Here is a 21,760-nt window from a genome sequence, read left to right as displayed (position 1 = left end):
TTTATGAGGTTACCTGGTAATCTTGAACATAATACTGACTATCATTGTTGACATTATGATGACTTCAAGATAATTCTCATCTGGCCACTAGGAATAATTTCAAAAGAACCCAGTGCTATTCCTATTATAAAGAAGCATCACTACTGATACCACAAGAACCACCTATATTTGAAATACTGATGATGAAAACATTATAAGTATACACATGAAGGTTAAAAAGTACAGTGAGGAAATTTCCGGAAGAGTAATGGCAAGCTACTTCTCACCTGGCAGAAATAAAGTTCCTGATCAACAGCACTATGCCAAATTGACAATTAAGGAACCAATTATAATTACAATTCACCTAATTTGATAGTGCTCATGTATCATTTGTAACACTACAGAGATGAAACCAGAAATTGGGCAGAAAAAAATAGTATTAACAGCAAAAAATACAATGTAAAACATAAGTTAAAAAGCATATACAAAGCCAGTATTAAGTTACATTCATAAAAGCATGAACACTTCTGGCTCTGGGAAAGCAGTTCTCTGACAGTGTACATTTACATCAAATTTGCACTTGGTTTCTCTTCATTCTCTTTAAAGGGGAAAGCATGTATCAATTCAGCAATGTCAGAAAGGATTTCTAGTCAGTCTCCATAATTTCACTCACACAACAACTCTATATAAGAAAAGCAGTACCTATTAATTGTGTCACCATATGTTGCTCTAATAAGCTGTTGAAGAAGATTCTTTATATTTCTTCTTAACCATTGATTTCTTTCCTTTAAATCAAAGACTTCATCCATTAGGAGGAGCATTACTCGAAGAGGAATATTGTCATCCACCTGATCAAGTAGTAAAGATAGAATCAGTAAACATATTTCAGTTCACAACAGGCACAATTCACAGGCCAAATGCTTCTGTATAAACACAACAGGGTCAGAACTCTTTGATCTATTATTTATTATAATATGAAATCTTCCATAAATCTATAACAGCATAAAAATTGAAAAATAAGGATAAAATAGTCTTACACTTTTTTTTTTTTTTTTTTAACATAAGAAAAAAGGAATTGTTACTGTACTCAAGTGGAACAAACAATACAAGTATGCATGAACCGGAGAGAACTTGTCCCTTTGCTTTTTCTTAGTAGACAAATTCAGAATCACTGAAAAGTATTAAATTTGAGGAAGAGTTTACTAAATTCTAGTAAGAGTATTCATTTTTCATCTTTTTTTTATCCCCTATAGACATAACATCAGCTTCTCATGGCCTTCTTTTTGGTATATGCCAAAATTTAAGCCAATACATTGTTAAACTATTGCATAAAAGATGGAGTTATTTGGAGTTACAGTTGTATTACACAAGAGAACACAGTTATTTACCACAAATGCAACAAATGCATTTTTTGACTGAGTTGTTGCTTAAATATTAAATTCATTATTAATACTTCATAGAACAGCAAGCCAAAATTATCTTAGAAGCTAACAGAAATTGTAGCTTCTATACAATTTACAGAAGATCAATGAAATTTTTGCAAAGAAGCTGCTCATATATTTGGACTATATAATTTAGTATTGCCTGTGCAAAAATATCAGCCTCAAGAGTGATGGAAGGTATATGTTTGTAATTACAAATTTACAGATACAGTCTGATAGAATGAAAAACAATGAAGGAAAAGGAAAACCCAGAGGGGTTCAAGTTTGTTATTTGAGTAAAAATACATCTACCAAGACATCACTGCAATTATGCACAAGAAGACAAACAGGAATGCTTTGATGTGTTCTAAATCCTAAAATGTGAAAGGCGAAACAGGTGCAGACTTATGACCGTGGTAAACTGCATATAATCACTGATAATCTCACGGCATTTCTGTCCTACTTAAGCATGAAAGTTGTTTCTTTCTTTTTGTTGTTTTTTTTGTTTTGTTTTGTTTTATTTCCATGTACATGATCAATGTTTCAACTAAAATAACATCAAAATACCATACATCATGACAATTTCAACTTCACTGTCAAGTTTCTTAATATTACTACTTCATTTATTTTTGGTATCCACATAGTGAAAGTTTATTACTCAGGACTATATGAACTTTTTTTCTTTGTCTAAAAGAAATGTGCTAAACACTACTTATGATCCATTAGATGAAGGCCTCCTGAAATGTTCTCAGAAATCAGTTGTAACTGAAATTATGCTGACAGTCTGGTATCACATTTTCTTTGAATAGAAAGAAATAGAAGATTGAAAAAAAAACTTCAATCAAATCGTAAAAAAGTAAATATCCCAAACACCAAAATATTATCATGTGAACTTTAATGCACTACCTGGCCATCTTTGTACTACAGAAGAAGTTAATTTTAGAAGGAAACATCATTTTTTTTAAAAGAAATTTAAGCGCCTTAAACACCTGCTTCTAAGTGCCTCGTTTATTTATCAGTGTCAGACTCACACTGTCATCAATTGTTGCTGCAACACGGCAATGGTCAGGATCTGAATAGGTTTTCTGGATCAAAGGAGGCACCTGCAATTCAAGGAAAGGTAAGCTTTATGAAGGACAATACTGTAGAACTCCAATAAATTAGATTCATTTTCATACCCAAGGTGATTATGAAAACAGAAACTAAACATTTGGTCAAAAGTCAGTTGCATACTACAGCAGATTTTCATATTCCAGCAAATCAGGTCTTGTATGATCACGTACATTTTCTCAAGTGCCCAGTGCTTTAGCTGAAAAACCATAATACTTCTTAAGTTATTTTCCTTTTATCTCAACTTTCACTTTGTAAGTCTTCCTAGTGAGTGTAACTGCATATATTTTGCTAGTCACACACCAGAGAAGCTGCCAGCAAAGAGAAAGTCCACAGGCAGTAATTCTCACCCAAGAATGTAAAAATTACATAAAAATCACACTCCTTACAACAACAACAACAAAAACAACCAAACCCAAACCCAAACCATAGATTTATTATTCCCTTTTATGTTTAGTTCATCTGGGTTACTGTTCTACATCTACTATAAACAACTGTTTTGTTAGTATAAAATGGAATGGTCTCTGGCCAAAGAACTTTACAGTAAGACACAGAAGTAGAAAAGCAAGGGAAAGGAAGGTAAGGCAGGCACACCAAGAAGATTTCTAGTATATAGGAAGATAGCATGCCTTGCTATGACTCTATACCTTTAAGGTGTTGTATTTTAGGAATACATCAGATGAGAAAAGATAATGGTAGTACATGGCATTAAAGACAGAATTCAACAAGGAATAAGCAGAGAAGACATTATCTCCTTGGTAAGTTTCAATACATGCACTCTTTGTCCAATGAATGCAGTGACTGCAGGAAGCTAACTTTATGAGAATGGAAGGTAAAATCGATTACACCTCCACATTGTTCTCAAGTGGCTGCAGTGAATTGAAGATGGATCCCTGCATAAATTCCATCTTCTAATGTGTTACATAACATCAAAGAGAACTCCACATTTGCAGTATAACGACAGCTGAACTTCTAAAGAAGGGTACAGAAATAAAACCAGACTGCTCTCCTATCCAAGGACCTAACTCTTCATTATAATACATAAGTTAAAATGACTTGACAGTCTCCTATTAATTGACCAGTACATATTGACTACCAAACTTTTTCTTACCTTGAAAAATGATTGCTTTATGTCTTGTCCCAGTCTCTCTGACATTTTACCCATGTTGTCTGACATTTTAGTCATTCCCTCTGCGAGGCTGTCAGGGAGAGACTTGACTGCATTTGATACATTTCTCATAGAGTTACGCAGTGGGTTTACAAATGTGTCCATCTAAAGAGGAAGATGTTGAACCAGAATTGTATGATCTATGGGGACACTAGTAAATTAATGTACTATGAGAAGTATATCATGCTATTCTGTGTGAACAATTACAAGAAGGACGACTGTAATTGCTTAAGCTCATTACATACTGCAGCAAAAAGTTTAAATTTCTTTTTCATTTATTTCTCAGTCCTTACATCCCTGCTGCAAGTCTTCACATCTTTCAATTGATCTTCCTGAGTCGTTTCCACTTAACTATTCTTTAGCTTTTCTTTCCTTGTATTTGCTTTCCTTTTCTTGTCCATTTAATGCCATTTCTTTGCTCTGAGACTCCTGCTTCCAAAAGCGTTTTCCTTCTGCTTTCAGCTGACCGTCTTTGAAACATGGCTTTCACATATACCTTATATTCAGCCCAGAGGTACAAACACTAATGTGATGCTCAAAAGATTGTGGGAGATTTCTAAGTTAAAGCAAATCTTACTCAGTCATCACATAAATAATGATAAACTTACAAGAAGTGTTTTACTATGCTCTGGTGTTAAGTACTTTAGAAATAAAGAAGTTTTAGATGCTTTTTATATGAAAAAGTCAACAGAAACTTAGAAATACTTATATTTGTAAAGCAGCACTCACACACTGGTCAACTGAACAAAGAATCATTTCTCTGAAGAGAGTTCTGGTGGCTTAAAATAAATGCACAGTTCAGAGCTCTGAATTTGATCATTGGCACTGCTTACAACTAAACCACACAGCAGCTGCTTTTGAAGGGAAATGTATTTCATTTTTTGAGCTGAAAGGTGGACAGTATGTAACAGCAGCAAATACAGAGTAAAGAACTGAAAAAAGATATAAGAAATGAGTAAAAAAAAAATCAGAGATGTCTCTGAGAAAGTAATTTGCAACAAGCACAATTTAAAAAGATTCTTAGTGCAATCCATGGTTCTATATTCCCTCAGATTCTTAGTAAAGTGTTTTGAAAGCATGGCTTAATATATGAAATATTGTATATATGAAATATTATATCTCATATTAAACTGAATATCACATATTCAAACATACTATATATGAAATAGCTGCTTAATATCAGATCAATATCTTTGTTTAATGCAGCCTTCACACTAACAAATGCTCTACTAAAGTTTCATTGATGTTGAAAATAATTCTTACCTTTCGTGCAAAATCCCCCTTCCCTTTGCTGTAGGCCTTATTTTCCAAGAAGTCGTACACATAATGGGCGAGAGCTGGAGAAGCTTTCATCATTTCAGGATTTAACAGGAGCTGAGTAAAATATTTTTTGAAAGAAACTGTTAAAGTAATTTTGAAAACGGCCATGCAGTTTAGTGAAAGTCAGCATGTTTTGCAATGTATTTTTTCATGCATCCTCTAAATTTTATTCCAACCTAACACTATTCTAAAGATGGAAACAATCTGCAATTCTATAATTCTTAACTAGTTCATTAACTATAGTATCTCACAGAAAAATACATTAAATACATTTTCATTATTGTTAAAACACCTGTCAAGTCAGTCAACACACTTTGGTGCTAAGTGACAGGGAAGTCCCTGTGAAATAAAACACAGTTCTCATCTGAATGGGGAAGCTGTGCTGTTGTGGTATTCAGCAGAGTGGGTGCCACGCCAATCCTTATGCAACAGCACAGGAGAAAGTAACTACAAAAATGAGTGTAATGGAAGAAATGATTAAAGAAAGTTTAGTGGTGTAGTGCTCCAAATAAATAAACAGATAGATAGATAGATAGATACATAGATAGATAAAGCAACAATTGGAATCTCACTAGCTCAAAGAAGCAAGGGCAGAAATGGCAGAGAATAAAACTAAACAGCATAGAAAAGGTGAAATAAGTAGATAATATAATGTTTTAAGTTCTGGCATATTATTTGGATGGATTCTGTTTGCAAATGAGACAGAAAATTCTGTTTTGCAGAAAATGAGCACTCGCACTTCCCACATTAACATCGGGACATACTGATGACAGACCTATGCCATTCCTATTTACTCACATTATTCAAAATTAAACTTGGCACTTAACTTCTGCTGGGACACTCACAACGTGTTGTTTTGTTCTTTTCATAAAGCATCAACAAAAACTACAGGCAAATTTTCCACATTGGGAAAAAAAAATAAAATCAAACAGGAGACATAACAGCTTACCTGCAAATATGCATTTAAATCTTTTTTCCTCTTCTCCAAGAATTCTCTGTCCATATTGTTAAATGTCTTTTTGCCAGGAAGTTTCAGTATGTTTGCCAGATTTTCAAACTAGGAAAAAAAGATTTTTTGCTCTGTGTTCAATGGAGGTTCAACTCACCAAGTAACCTCAGAAATGATAGATGTCATTATGTTCCCTTCTCATGTACCATATCAGACCTGACAATTTCTGCAACAAGCTCAGAAATCAGATACCCTGGAGAAGCCAAAAGGTAGGCTGTAAAGAACGAGTGCATGCCAACTCCCAGGAGATAGTCAAGGGCAAAATTTAAATTCAGAACACATCAAGCAATACTGAGTTTTGGAATACAGATTTATATTAGTATACTCTGCAAATGCAAATTATTCATGTCCTCACATCTGCTCAAAAAGCTTAGGTACAAGATTTATCATTATTATTTAGGCAGAAGTCAGTAGGGTTATGACTATACATCAAGAGAACTTGCACATCATTCTAAAACTTCTTCCCTTTCTTCTCATACTTCCTACAAACTTATTAAAGAAGAAATTAAAGTTTTAATCACTACAGTATATGGCAGCACCCTGTTTATACAGGTTATCACGATGTCAGGCGCCAGCTGACTTCTCCCACTGTTCCAGTTTTACACCAAGAACAGCTGTTTCAGTGAAACATTATAGAAAGATGAGGCTCTAACATATCAGAATGTTGAACAATTTTGCTACAGTTCAAAACAGTGAACTGTCGTGAACTTGAAGTGAACTTGAAGTATCAAGATTATTCATAGACAGAATCCAGAAACTTTTCTAAATCTTAAATAATTTTTTAAGGCATAAAGACAGTATTTAGTACTGCTCTCTAAAAGGTTGTATACTTTCCTCATTAGAGAAGATCATAAAATTACAGATTTAATGAGGGTTTTGTTCCATTTCAGTTCCTGCATGTGGACTTTTTGTGAAGACATCATTAACCTTGGAAGGACACAAAGGCTGTATAACGTTTATGGCCTACAGAAATCATCATACGTAACACATCTTACCCATGTTACATATCTCATTCACTTGCAAAGTGCCAAGGAAAGAATTGAACAGAATGTGGTCTATTTTTTATTTAGATAACTGCATCAAAACAGAAGCATGTAAGCAAAGAACAGTTTATATTTTATAGATACAAAAAGCAACACAATACTTTGAATAATATTACTCTACTAACTGAAGAAACTGGATGTGAATCAATTCAGCACTTTTCTTTAAAGTCCATACAGGCACTGGAACACACCAAATCCTTACCCCTCCTATTAATTTTAAATAAAAGATTCAAACTTTTACCTGTAAGATAAGGTGTGATGTCAATAAGAACATCAGACATGAACACAAAAAAGGTTTCAGTGTACCAGTGATATTCTCATGCCTGTAAACTCAGCAGGAATGTTAATTTTACGTCCAAAATAAAACAACGTTGTTGGGCATTTGAGAAATCTAATTCTTGATTACTGAGGTGATGCAGTAATATCTGACTTTTTTACTCTCTTAAGGCCACTACTGTTACGACCACTGACTTTTTGATGTCAGGAGATTGTACAATTTACTTCAGTGAATTACAAGTGTCTCATTTGTTTTCTCTCTTTTGTTTTAGGAGGTTTAAGAATCTGAGCATACAAGTATAGCAATAAAAGTGCAGTCTAGCAGTACATATCCTTTTATTACAGGAATTACACAGACATCATGTACTGAACAATTGCACTTGTAAGCAGCTCAATACAAATTATTACATTAATGGAGGAAAAGTACACATTAATGCAAAATACAGTGCAATTAGTCCACATCTTAACCCACTTTGAGAAAGCCAATGTGCCACACCATCTCACAGAAAACAAAACAAAACAAAACAAAACAAAACCCTCTTTCATAGAGATCTAAAAAGACTTCAATGGAATGAATTACCTGCTCAGTGATCCTCATGTGAAAGTCATGGAAGTCACTGTAGCGCCGATATGTCTTCCATGTTTCCTCGCTGTTTGCATTTCTCCGATGGACTGTGATAGCATACAGCGCGTACGTCTTGCCATGGTCATTACACACTCCTGCCACAGCATATGGGTCATAGTCAGCATATACTAGTAGTTTAAAAACAAAAATAAAAAAAGGAACAAACAGAAAGAAGGAAGACGAGAGGACACAAACGTGAAGTGAAGAAATGTCTGAAATGACAGACTTGAGAAACTAAAATGGACATGCAAGCAGAAGAGTAAGTCATCCATCTATCCAAAACACTAGAAGTGTTTGAACATAAATTTAATTCACAGAGATTAAGTAGCCTTAAAGATAGGCTAGTTTACTCACATGCAAAACATAAAATAAATAAATAAATAAATAAATAAATAAATAAATAAAAAAGGAAAGGTTCCAACTTTAATGACTAGAGAATAGATCTTTTAAAAAATAAATTCAAGCTAAGGAATTCAAGATAGAGGTGAAAAACAACTGTGAAACCAGAAGAAATTCCAGTCTCCAAAGTACCTTCTAGTCGTATTTTAGAAAGTTTACAAATACAACAGAAAGCATAACATCACAAGCATCATTTCTTTCTTTACCATTAGCAGTTACTGGCTACAAGATAAAAAACAACCCCCACAGTATTTCTCAGTCGAGAGAAATTATATACACATAGACACACAAATGCATGTATTCTGTATGTGTGCACATGTATACATAATTCTATGTATGTATACACACATTTTATGGAGATGCCAATTCATAAATGGAAAGAACACAGATGGCTATCTTGAAAAGAAATTTTTAAATTTTCTTCTGCATTTTTTCCATCCCTATAAGAAAAATGTTTCAAAAACTCCCATCTAAACCACAGAACATCGTAAAACCAGCACTGTATACACTGCATATGTTTATACTCTTAACATGCTCTAAACTCCAAATACTGAGCCAACAGCTCTTAGCTAGATGAAAATACTTAAGTTCTATGAATTTCTTAATGCGTTCCTGCTCCATGAAATACAAATACACTTCTCTGCCAAATCATCAGCTCTAACCTCTTGGTATTTCATAAGAACAAGGCTGATATCTAAGCTGCAAAGCGAGCTCAAGGACAGGGGCTAACAAGGTAAGAATTCCCCACTAGTAAAACACAGTGGGAATGGAGCATCACCAATCTTCTTTGGCGTCAATCCTTTAGAAGAATGATGAGTGCTGAATCCAAGAGTAAAGAGACAGCAAGCCATTGCCCCATGGGTGTGCATAAAACGTATCCTCTAAACTCACACTGACCACTCTGCCACTGTACCACAACCCATGGTCCTCTAGTAGGACCACTGCCAGCCAGGAGCAATAGAAAAAGAAAGAAGCAGCTCCCACCATGCTTTACATTGTATCTTATTATAACAAACACATATTTTGCAACACAAAGGAAGCTGAATTCTTAACTTTTACAGAAAAGACTTTGTAACCCCCCTCAGCACAGTAAAGGGCAATAGACAGCTCAGGAAAGAAGCCTGCACACAGATGCACCATGTGCATGCTGCCTGCAGCACCCAGAAGGCAGCAAGACTTCTGTATCTTGCTCCAATACAAGGTAAAGAAAAAGGAGAGGGCTAGTTTAATTCTTACAGTATGAACCTGTGCATATTCCTTGTTTCATATGAATTACTATGGAATGATGGAGTCAAGGTGATAGTAATCAGGACTTGCTGGCATCAGACTATAAATTGAACATAATTCACGAGAGTTTCAGAGTTTTATTTTCCTTAGAGATTAAAACAATGAAACTTTAAATTTAATTCAGAAAACAAGTAATGCCCACAATTTTAGTACAAGAAAAATTGTGATTCTTAACTGTTAAGATTATTTTTCTCCTTCTCTGAGGGCTAACAACATAGAGACTATTGGACTGTACCATGCTGGGTTGCCATAAATTTAATTGAGCTAACTGACATTTTAATTTCTGCTCACAGCTTTCATCTGTGCTATATAAATACATAGTTTAAAAGTCATAGTAAACTCTACCCAAAGACTCGCTGACAAAATCATTTTCCAGTGGAATCTTGTCTTGTAACTAGAGTATTTGCAAATAGTACCTGAGCTTTATTATTTGCTATCCTATCATATATTTTTCTAGCTTATTAATAAACAGAAGTTTGCTAAAATAAACAAGAATTCCAGCACTGTAAAAACGAAATTCACTACCTTAAATTGAGCCAAGGCAATCAGGAAGCACAGAAAAGAGGGGATTATATTGTTGCAAGGGAAGTGAACGTTTAAGAATACAACTTGTCTGACTAGAAAGAAATTTCGTTTTCAGAAATTGTTCTTTAAATAGTTGTCAAAATAAACACTCAATATTAAACTTAATGAACAACAGTTCATTAACTTTTTCCGTCATCCATAGAAAGGAAAAATAACAGTGCTATAAACAGCAAGATTTGTATTTCATTTTAGGTACATATATAGTCTCGAGCTACAGCAACTGTAGCTGTATGAAGTTCCATTACGAGGACTTCACTGGGAGTACGAATTCAATGTTTTATGATATTAAAAAAAAAAAAAAAAAGGAAAGGATTAGGAATTCATGGGCCTGTCATATTAAAAACAAAAAACAAAACAAAACAAAACAAAACAAAAAAACACTCAAAAGTTGGGAAAAAAAAGTAAGCAGTTGTTGTAACAGATTAACTTACCAGTATCCGAGATATATGCATGGAGTTGAACTGTTTCATCAGAAGGGACATTTGAAAGGTCATCTAAGGACTGCAGGGGGAGAGAACGGGCAGAAGGAAGAAATGAGCAATAGAGAATAAAATCACAGACATGTCTCATTTGCAAGTTGCTTTTTGATTAATCTAGTTCATTTTCAAGTTCTAGCTCACTATACTATTAAGATAACTTAATGCACAAAATTATGTTCTTATTACCTGGTTACTAGAGTAATTCCCCCCAAAACATACAGTTTCACATACTTTTGTGACCACTCAAATGTATTTCTTTCCCTGTACCACTTTCATTTGATATTTCAATGTAATAGAATTACAGCCACAAACAGTCTTTCACTGAGCATTTGAAAAAGAACAGCAGTACAGCTATGGAGATACAGTTGTGGTGTAACTGAGATTTTACTTACTATTACTTAAATCTTTATACTGTTTGTTTCTTTCAACTGACTGCCAACTAGGCAAAGATATAGCACAGTAAAAGTTGAATAATTTCTCCACTCTATGTAAAAAACTGTGAGCAATTTTCTCAGACACGTTCTCCCTTATAAAATATGAACACATGAATCCTTAGGCTAATTCTATCTCCCTGTTCAGTAATAATTCGGGATCAAAAGAAGCTTAATAGATGTTTGAAAGATGCTTTTATGTGATGCTTTTTTTTTTTTTTTTTTAAATTATTTATGCCAAAGACAGAGCTACTGAAACAGAATTTATAGGCTTTTGGATCCTAGCTAATTTAGGCAACTCCAATACTTCACATACTATGCAATCCTGACATCAAACTACTGTTGTATTTTTTTTTTAAAGCATCATTACTTATTTTTACCAGTCCCTAAATCACCTACCTGACTTTGTCCTTTTTTCTTATATTTGCAGAGTTCAGACTAATATATATTAATGACATTCAAAAGATAACTCAGGTATTTCTGCTGCTATTTAAGGTCTTGGATATGTATTACCTTTGTAACTTCCTCTATTTTACTCAGTGCAAAAGAAATACAGAAAGTTCAGATCATGGAACAAGTCAGATGACATCTGCAAGAGCCTAAATATTCCACAGTTGTTTTATACTGCAAAAATGCACCCTACTGTTTAGTGTAGTAGATGAAGGTGTTAAATTAGAGACAGGAATTGAGAAGACAAGGATAACTTTTCCTTAAAAGTTTCAAATAATCTTAAAAGAAAATAACACAAGTTAATTAAACTTAAGCAAAACTATCATGCCACAACCTAATCTTTCTTAATGCACTGTCATTAACTAAAAGTACAGAAATTCCATGACCTTTAAAGTAACCTTACCAAGGTCTATTTTACTTCAAGCAACAAACTAGCACAAGGGAGCAATATTATTTGTACAGAAATGTACTCTTGCCATGGAATTCAGCCAGGAAAAACTAATCTACCAGTACTCAAACACCTGTAAAAGCACTGAAAGCCCCAAACAACCCTGAAGAATAAGGAATATAGAAAGTAAATTTTCTTCTGCCTAAGGGTTTTATTAAATATTTCTGTTTAATTAAACATTCTGTATAAATGTTTTTCATTCTTCATGAAAATAATATATGTTAAATTCTTATTAATTAATATGCAACAATGCTTAATAAAGGCTTTAAGATTTTCTAGCTTAGCTAGGAAAAGTCACATGAAAGTAAGTAGCGCTAAACATCCACCAGATGCTCTATAACAAAGAGGAACCCCTACCCAAGTGCAATTCTGATACATCAGGTTATGTTTACAAGAATACTTGCGATATTTGAAAGGTCTCTTTAAAGAAATGCCAATTACAATAATCTCCTATAACACTTCATCAGCATTGCATGCAAATCGAAAAATATAACAAACCCCTATGTTTTACTTCTGTATCTAACAGGATTTTGTGCAAGTTCCACCTGCTGAACCCTCTCATCGTATTTCAAAATGTAAACAAGATGAAAACAATAGAAATCACAACAACAAAAAAAAAAAAAAACCAACATGGAAGCTTGTTAACATTTACTGTAAAAGTATTCTTTTAACGAGTAAATTCTACTCCTCTGCATGCTGAGCATGCTCTAATGCACTGGAACTCAGACAGACGTGCGGAATCCTCCAAGAAGGAATTACAAAGGGCTGTGAGTCACATAAGCCAGGAAGGCACACGCTGATTGCAAACTTTTCTAAAACTAGACACCCAAAATACCCTCCAACAAACTTCTGAGTCTTCTTATCTTGTTCAGTTAGATATAATTTGAAGAAAACAAGTCAGAGGGAGGGGAGAAAATGCATCAAAATTGTTCTTACTTTTTACTTCTTGCAAATTTGTGATTGTAGCCATTCTATGATTCCATGAATCTGTGTATGTTTTTAAACCAAGTTTTAAAAAACCCCACTGCGTTAAAATTAAATGCTTTGTTTTGCAGCTTGAGATTTTAGTTTCAAAGCATTTCACCTATTACTCAAACTTAGAATTTATGTCTATTTTGACATAAGGAACAGGTATAAAGATGTATGTTTTTCATAAATTAACTGCAGTGCACTAATACACTTTTCATGAGAAACTATGTAAGCAATTCATTGGACTCAGGCAAAGTACAAAAAAGAGCTTTATCTTACAGACTAATTGAGCCTTAATGCATCTTTCAGTAAGTTTCAACAGCATAACAGACTTTTTCAGAAATTAAACTGCAATGAATTAACACCTCTAAGATGTACATAATTGAAACTAATTTACAATACTCTCTACTGTTGCGGAGAGAGGAAAAAAGAGCACTTACCAGATTTATGCTACTAGTAGGAGACCCATTAAAAGATTCTGGCATCAGTGAGGATTGGGAAAAGAAAAAAAAAAGTTAGATTTCCTCCAACGTAGGGCCACACAGAAGAAATAGCAGTCCTTGTAAGTTTTTGTAGTTTCATTTCTGTGAAAAACTGCTATCATGGTATTGAGAAACATTTGTACACAATACATAAATACTTCCAGTTCCAAAATAGCATCTAAATGAAAATGTATGGAAGTTTCCACAGCGATAAATACAAAATAAATACTCCAAAGAATGTGTTTTTATTTTAAGCTCATACCACATGAAATTGCTTCACTAACGAGTCAATTTAATAGTTGAATAATTTCCAATAGATTTGAGATAAAGTTAAGGAGAATTATTCAGTTGCAAACTTCCTCTGGGATGCACTGTGTTAGAAATCAGATTTAAATATTATTAAGTATTTAAACACGTAAATATTTAATACATATATATCTAATTAGAATATACTTATCATATATCTATGTGTTCATTCTGTATTGGAGTATAAATACCATATAAGTATGTATTCATATCGACTATTAAAGTGTTCTAATTCATCAGATTTTTAAATAAAAAATTACTGTAATCTCATCTCAATCAATAGAATAAGCAGCTAACCCTTTGACCCAAAAGCATTCACAAGAAAAGGTGCTAAGACTTGAGAGTAGTTAAAGAAACAGAATAAAAAAGGACAAGATAGAACAGTTACCTAACTCTCACATCATATGTAAACAATTTAAATTAAGTTCAGTATATAATTTCCTCAAAAAGGATTCATTTTTATGGCCCATCTAATATGTCTAACAATAAAAACAGATACGATACTACTTCAGATGACAAAGCAACATTTAAGAAAATTCAGTACGATGAGGATACAACAACACAAGAAAAAGTACAGAGAAAAAAACCTCTTCCCCCTCCACAATAATGCGGATAGAAAGGAAAGCAACATTAACATTCTCAAAGCGAAATAAAGCCAGTATTCCTGTCATTCTCACACTAGCACAACAAAAAATAGCTACTCAAAAGTAGCTTGAGTTGTCAGCAGTGCACTTTAGCTTACTAGCAAACAACCAAATGCTGGTAAACACCAAATGCTATTAGGAAATTACAAAATACCAGAAGGCATCCCTACAGCATGAAGTCTGCCTAATATCCAAAATACTTAAACAAATAAATGTCCATGTTCACTGATGACTTGCTTTCATCTTTATTCAATCTAAGATTAAATTAAATTATTATGTTATTCAATTTACATAACTTCTAGTGGTAGGACTACATCCAACATGCTAATGGCTTTGTTACATTTACAAATTCAAATATGTTAATTAAAGAATGACCTAAAATGTATCTGACCCAAAATAAATATCCTCAGGATTCCCTTGGATTTGTTAAAGAATTTACAAGGCCATAATAAAATAGAATGAGAAAATGTTAAGCAAAGAAATTAAATGTTATAAAATGAAAATACACGAATATTATTTAGACCAACTTTTATGAATATAACTAATAATACAAAGGATAAAACCACTAAACAAAGAACAGGCAAAAGAACAAGTAGATCAGATTAGCTTGGGAACACAAAAAAAGGGAGGTAGAAGTGTTATTAGGTAGTCTGTACAGTCGTGTAAGATCTGCAGATACGGGAGGCAGTTAAGTGGGAAGAACGAAGCTGATTATCTTAAGATTCTTCAGGCATTAACAAAATACATCACTAGAGGGTAGTAAAAAATACAGCTCTCTTTCCATCTTCAATTGCTCTTAATCTAAGTATTCACATAAAATTGTAAGGAAGTGAAAAACTTCAATGTTTTCAATGAATTCCCATGTTTTCATTTTTCAGAAAGCTTAAAAAAACCGTATCTATGTACTTTTGTTTTCTATTATGTGAATAACAAGGGTATGTATTACATCCTACATGAAGCTAATAAAGTTACTACAGAAAAACCTTTCTGCATCTCCAAACAATTTACAGGAAAACAGAAACAGAAAACACTAAATCTGAATTTTTAATTTATTTGAAGGCAGAAAAAAAAAAAAAGAATATTTCCAGAAAATCTCCCAAACAAGTAAAGAGCTCACCTCCCTCACCATCATCTGATCCTCGGAAACTGGGATCCTTCAGCATATCTAGCTCAGCTAACATGCGGACATACAATACGTTCTGTTTGAACGAAGGGTAGAATCTTTCATCTCGCAGCATCAATTCATACACCTTATTGAAGTAAAAATCCCAACATCAGAAATATTAATGTTATGATTTTTTCACTAGACAAGCTTTCATAAATTCTATTTGAACAACACATATCGCCATACTGTATGACTGTCAGAGTTGCTTTTAAAACTCTACTGTAAGCCTGAGAAATTTCAATTTATGCTTACTCTTAACAAAAAAGTTAAGAGAATTAATTTTGTTAGCAGCATAACAAAGAATTAACAGAAACTCTTTCACTTACTAATGATGTATGTACATATAGGAAGAAAATTAGTGAATTAACTGTGAACACTTTCTTCCTTTCCTCTTAACTATCCCAGCAGCACTCATCAATTTCATGAGAAGTTATTTCTCTATCTTAAACTCTAAGCATAAACTTGAAAACACCTACAGGAAGAGGTACAAGGGAGAAAGGAAAGGGAGGAAGACTCCACATACTATTTTCTTGAAGATTTTCAATTCAGCCAGAACGGTACCATCTTACATCACATAGAATTAATCACATCATCTCAAAAATTTGTCCACGCAGCCTGAACAATTGACATATCACTTTCCTGTTATACTAACATACTCCTCAGTACCATCACACCCAAACCACCATCTACTCATCCATGTACACAAATTTTATCATGAAGGTAACTAGTAATTTAAGTAGATATGGGTTTTTAAAAAGAAGAACACACAATGTATGGCATTTTAATCCCCTACAAAATTTCCTTAGGAGAGCAAGATTTTCATTCATTGTTTTTCAATCAGTACTCACTAGCAATCCACTTGTATATACGCACAGACAAATATTCATATATATTTTTATGTATTGTGAAAGAATCTGTACAAGTGCTATCACCTGGAAAGAACGGTCCCCAAAAATTTGTGCCATTCTGAGGAAGTCAAATGCAAGGCCCTTGTAACCTACTTAGAGCAATGCAGGTTTTATAACATGCTTTTATTGGTCTTAAATGCAGTCCTAACGTACAACAGAGTGATTCCAAACTCTGCAGTTCATATCACTAATTTTTAGTACAAATGAGAACATTTAGTGACTGAAAACACAGAACTCTCTCAGACTGGATATGTAATTTACTGACTCATTTTTTGAAAAAAAAAATTAGGCTCGAGTGATAGAGGCTAAGTACTCAGGTACTGAAAAGATAGTTTCATCTTTGCTATTTGCTGCTTTCTGTGCAGTCCTACAGAACAGAGTTGGCCAATTAACTTCCTGAAAGAAATAAAATTTCATACAGTAATACACTTATACTTAACTGAAAATAGAGAGCCGATGACAGATGAAAATCGTACCACCTATGTGTTACTTGCATAGGCACATTTTCTGAGATTGGTGCACAAACAAATAATAATCACATAATTTTTATCCATGCTTCATAATTAATTTCACTCAGGTCACCATCTCTTTCTGCCCATTACTTTGACAATTATGAACTACATATGGCTAAGCAGAAGGTGGCAAGATAGAATATTTTTACAGAAAAGGAAATTATAGAAAAGGAAAATAGTAAAACAGGTTTTAGGTTTCTATACTTGATTTTCTTCCTCCTCTGGCTGCAGTGAAGTTTAATACCCTGTTGCCATAAAAATGCCAATGAAATACAGCAAGAACAAAGTATACCTTTCTTTGAATGTCATCGAAGATTTCAGGTGTTGGATCCTCATGGTTCAGTGTTTCTGCCAGTTTTGCTACCAAGTTGTCATCAATATTAACTCTTGGAGATGCCTGTCACAGAGATCTAAATCAACTTTTGCAGCATAAGAATAAAAAACTTCTATTTTCACAAATAAAATCTAATACAATTCTGCAAGTATCTGAGCAAAATATATAGGTTTGTGATGAGTATTTCTAGAACTAAATCCGCCTAGGACAGAAAAAAGGGGAAAAAAAAAATCTATGATGAAATTCAGAGTATTAAAGCTCAGAAATTTCAGAATACCAGAAAGCACCTCAAAACACAATTTAAGCACATTAATATGAAGCAATACATCATCCAGAAAATTACTCAGACTCAAGCATAGTTTTATTTATGAATAGAAAGACTCAGATTCAGAAATAAAGAAAAACCCACTTAAAAAAAAAAAGGCAAAAAAAAAAAACAACATCAAAAACCTAACAGCTTGTCAGTTCTACTAATTTCTGCAGGCTATCAGGAGCTGTAAGCACAGTAGCTTCTTACACTGACAGTATTACAACCACCAGAAAAGACAGCCATCAGATTCTCAGTCCTCCCTTGATATGAGGTATTTCAAAATGCTGCCAGTTAAACATTTTTTTTTTTTTTTTATATAGGCCTAAGCTCACATAATTTCCCATTTTCAGCAGCAGACACAGGAACCAGCACTAAAGCAGACCCAACACAGCTGCTCAACTGATCTATTTAGTACAGCTGACAGGCTGAGTTGGTTGGCTTTGGAATAGCTCTGGGATTACACGGCTCCTGTGTAAACTGGTGAGTGTTCAGTCAGCAGAGCAAGATCTGGACAGTCTAAAGAAACCCTGCTGATATGCTTCTGAGGTGAAAATACAAAATGAAAGAAATAATGCAGAAACACTGCAATAGATTTGAGGGAAAATTTCTTGAGGGAAGCTTTTGAGTAAGCTGAAAGGTGATTTTTACGCATACGCAAATTCAGAACAAAGATGCTTCGTTCACAAGTCTGAAAACAGGGGTCAAGATTGCCAGAAAATCACCAATTTTTTTTGTTTACTTGCAATTTCTCTTTCAATCAAAATTAATACATGACCTGCAAATTTTCAAATGGAATGTACAGAGTTGCAATCAGAAATTCAACTTAAACATTGGAGCATGTCACTCTACTGGACTTACATAAACCCTGTCTTAACAGAGAGAAATACCTTTGTTTCACAATTAAACCTTATTCACGTCATGGCTTTTTGGCAGCATGCACTTTTGTGAGCAACATTTTTCAAGGATGAAGCACACAATGAGTAAAATTTCATAAAAAAAATCTCAGAAGAAACCCATGAGAACTCATTAAGAATTGCAACTGCTTCCATCCATCCAGAGTGACGCACTGGTTTCACAATAAATGGGGTCAAACATGGGCTGTTTGATAATTTTATGCTTTTGTTGTCCTCTTTTTCATGTTTTTATAAAAATAAACAACAACAAAAAAGTTTTGCTACTTAAATACTATAACTGCAGTTTATCTTTTATGAGGTCTGCTCCAAAAGCAATGTCTCCTATTTCATTATGTCAGCCCAAAATGTCAGATGTGGATGTTGGTGAAGACTGAACCTTCCCACCAATATTCCATGACATTTTGTTTCCGTATGACAAATGGCAGCAAAGGGGCAGTCTGACGGAATGGAGCCTGACACAGATGTGCATATGAAGCAAAGGTAAGCTACTGAATTCCTCCAAGCAGAAATAGTGGCATCCATTGACAATCACTGACACTTTCTGAATGTTTACGGAGACCAAACTGTGGATATGAGTGGTACATCTCAGCAACTATGTGGATACAGAAGCTGCAGAACATGGGTTACTTCTGCTGATGCAAATTTTTGCAAGCATGGCATTCAGGCTCTTATTCATGGCTGGTGAAAATGCACAGCTAACAGTAGTGACCATGTTAGAAAAACAGCGTTTTGTAGATGAGAATTTGCTCTAGCAGGTAGCATTACTACGCTCTCTGTATGGGCTGTAGTTTGCATAGAAATAAACAGGAGGCATTACTTTCAGAGCATCCTACATATACATGCCCTAAGACAATTCCTGTTCACTCAGTGCAGCCCAGGCAAGCTGAAAGGTTAGGCACTCATGCACTGCAGGAAGTAATTCCTTATTATATCTTAACATTTTCTCCAGTTTTTCTATATACTATTATAGAAAGAAAGCATCGGAAGGTCACATTTTCAATGCTTTTGGTAAGATAGCCAAAGAAACTGAAGAAATTTTCTTACTGCTCGACATAAGGAGAGAAGACACGCAGGTAGTACCCTAATGTTAGCCTGTAAACAACTTGTGCTGTATCAAATCAACTTCTTATTACTGTAGTCATAACTACCAGACAACCATCTATAAAAACAGTACATTTCAAACAATTCAGAAGTACATTATTCCTACCTTTTCTGATAAATATTGCTCATAAACTCCAACTGCAGCTGCTCTTAATAGACCCTTGGTCTGATTAGTCTGATGTTTTCCATCTCTTTGCCGGCTTTGAAGTACCTCCAGCTGTTGCTGTGCTGTAACCCTGTATCCTTCCACTGTCATCCAGAAAAACAGATGTGCTTGGCCACCAGTCTGCTGCATGTAATCTACAAAAAACAAACAGAAAATATCAAGCAAACAAGCACAGTTATTTCATCTTAAAGTAAGAATTCTCTAAAATGTTAGCTAAAATTTGAACTCCAGAACATGTTAAATATCTGGAACAATTATCCAGGGTGAAAAAAATAAAGAGGGCTATATATGTATTGGTCCAATCAGTAAACAAAACTGACAGTAAAGAACTAGGCTGCTAATCTTAAAATGCACATGTAAAAACTGAATCAATCATTACTGTGTGGAAGCAACAGAGTTGTATAGCACGATACAAGCAGAGAGGAAGTTCAAACTGGAATTCTAATGAATCACATGCATGTACTGCATTAAAAAAAGTATCAAAAACAACAACATAATAAAAAAAAATTGATACTCTTAGTGATGATCATCAGGAGCATTATTTATTTACAGAACAGCAACAAGCACCAGAAAATGATAAATATGTTACTCAAAATCTGATCTACCAAATTCTTGATTATATAGTAAACCTAAAACAGTACATAGATTCCTGTTGTATTTTAAGAGAACATTCAGAAGATCCATAATACTTGAAAGATCAATCTAACATCTATAGCCATTAGCTCCATTAGCTTCAGTGAGGCCAGCAAAAGACAAACAGTAATGATTAAGTTTCAGAGTTACATCAATTACAAAATTCTAAGCAATTCTTTTCTAAACAAACAAATTTCTTCAGTGACATACAAAGAAAGAATGCATTTTATAGAGAGATCAGCACTGAAACAAAATTAATACAGGTATTTAGAAGTGCTGAGCATGGTGTTCGGAAAAGATAATTAATTTCATTTGCAAAAAAAGGTTCTGGTCACCTCTGGCAAGGACATATTTAACTCTCAGTAAATACTTATATTTAGGTACAATTATACAGTGCTGTGAGTCAGCATATTGCTTCTAAATAGAAACAGAAGATAAACTGATACTTACCCATAAAAAACTGTAGTGCAACATTGTCTACCAGGATATGGTCCAGAGGGACTGTGCAAAGTTTTCCAAAGTTTGCTGCCAGTTTCACAGTATCTATTTCCTATAAGACATAGTTCAATGTTCATTTTTCTTAAATTTTTTAAGAATTTTCCCTTACCATAAAGTAGGCATCATAATTAAAAATAATAATTATAAAAAAAAAAAACACAAAGAAAACATATTATAGACAATAAACCTGCTTTTCTATGGATAATTATTTTTACAGTCACTAATGAGACCAATACGGTCATTTTCTCATAAATATTTGGTTTCAACTATTTACTACTATACGAAGAGTTGCTTTTAGCTCTGTCATTCACGTCATGCTATATAAGTCAAAATAACACCAAATCTCTCTTAACTGCTTACAATAGGATGAAAATAAAGTAATTTCAGAGTTTTATGGGGTGCAGATCATTACAACTTAAATTTATGTCTGCTCAACTGTATTCTGTTAAAATGAATTAATTGGTATTACTGCAGTGCTTCAGGATCCAGCCACAGAATTTTTTTAACGTTTTAACAGTCAGTACGCACAAGGTTACATTATTACAGAGACACACTGAAGTCCAATTAAGAGAGTCATGAAACAAAGTAAACATACTAACTCTGTATAAATATAAATCAAAACATACAAGTCAACAGAATAACGTTAAGTTCTCAAATTTAACATCCAGTCTGCTTCAGGTTTTTTATGAACTAAAGCAGCAAAATATCTGACAAAACACAATACATGGAGTGTCCATAAGGCACATAAAATAATCAAGTGGTGCCTTAATAAGACTAGGAGAATTTCG

General features: G+C 33.8%; 1 protein-coding gene across 5 annotated transcripts in view; it reads right to left on the bottom strand.

Moving 5' to 3' along the window:
* The window catches only part of SNX13 (sorting nexin 13), a 62,676-nt gene that overhangs the window by 6,252 nt on the left and 34,664 nt on the right, over positions 1 to 21,760 (bottom strand). For 3 of the 5 annotated variants that reach the window (XM_042888821.1, XM_042888817.1, XM_042888819.1), the window contains 12 exons: positions 20,925 to 21,024; positions 19,782 to 19,975; positions 17,309 to 17,413; positions 15,549 to 15,681; positions 13,440 to 13,477; positions 10,654 to 10,723; positions 7,907 to 8,079; positions 5,948 to 6,055; positions 4,942 to 5,052; positions 3,622 to 3,783; positions 2,432 to 2,503; positions 682 to 827 (listed from right to left, as the gene is read on the bottom strand). In XM_042888821.1, coding sequence (XP_042744755.1) covers positions 682 to 827; positions 2,432 to 2,503; positions 3,622 to 3,783; positions 4,942 to 5,052; positions 5,948 to 6,055; positions 7,907 to 8,079; positions 10,654 to 10,723; positions 13,440 to 13,477; positions 15,549 to 15,681; positions 17,309 to 17,413; positions 19,782 to 19,975; positions 20,925 to 21,024 — 1,412 coding nt within the window. The remainder of the gene's footprint in view (positions 1 to 681; positions 828 to 2,431; positions 2,504 to 3,621; positions 3,784 to 4,941; positions 5,053 to 5,947; positions 6,056 to 7,906; positions 8,080 to 10,653; positions 10,724 to 13,439; positions 13,478 to 15,548; positions 15,682 to 17,308; positions 17,414 to 19,781; positions 19,976 to 20,924; positions 21,025 to 21,760) is intronic. The other 2 variants (XM_042888818.1, XM_042888820.1) reach the window with 2 other exon arrangements.

The sequence above is a fragment of the Lagopus leucura genome, unplaced genomic scaffold, assembly GCF_019238085.1.
Source record: "Lagopus leucura isolate 7727_CA_CO unplaced genomic scaffold, USGS_WTPT01 Super-Scaffold_100157, whole genome shotgun sequence".
Classification (NCBI taxonomy): Eukaryota; Metazoa; Chordata; class Aves; order Galliformes; family Phasianidae; genus Lagopus; species Lagopus leucura.
Note: the sequence above shows the minus strand (reverse complement) of the source record. Positions and strands in the feature narration are given on the sequence as shown.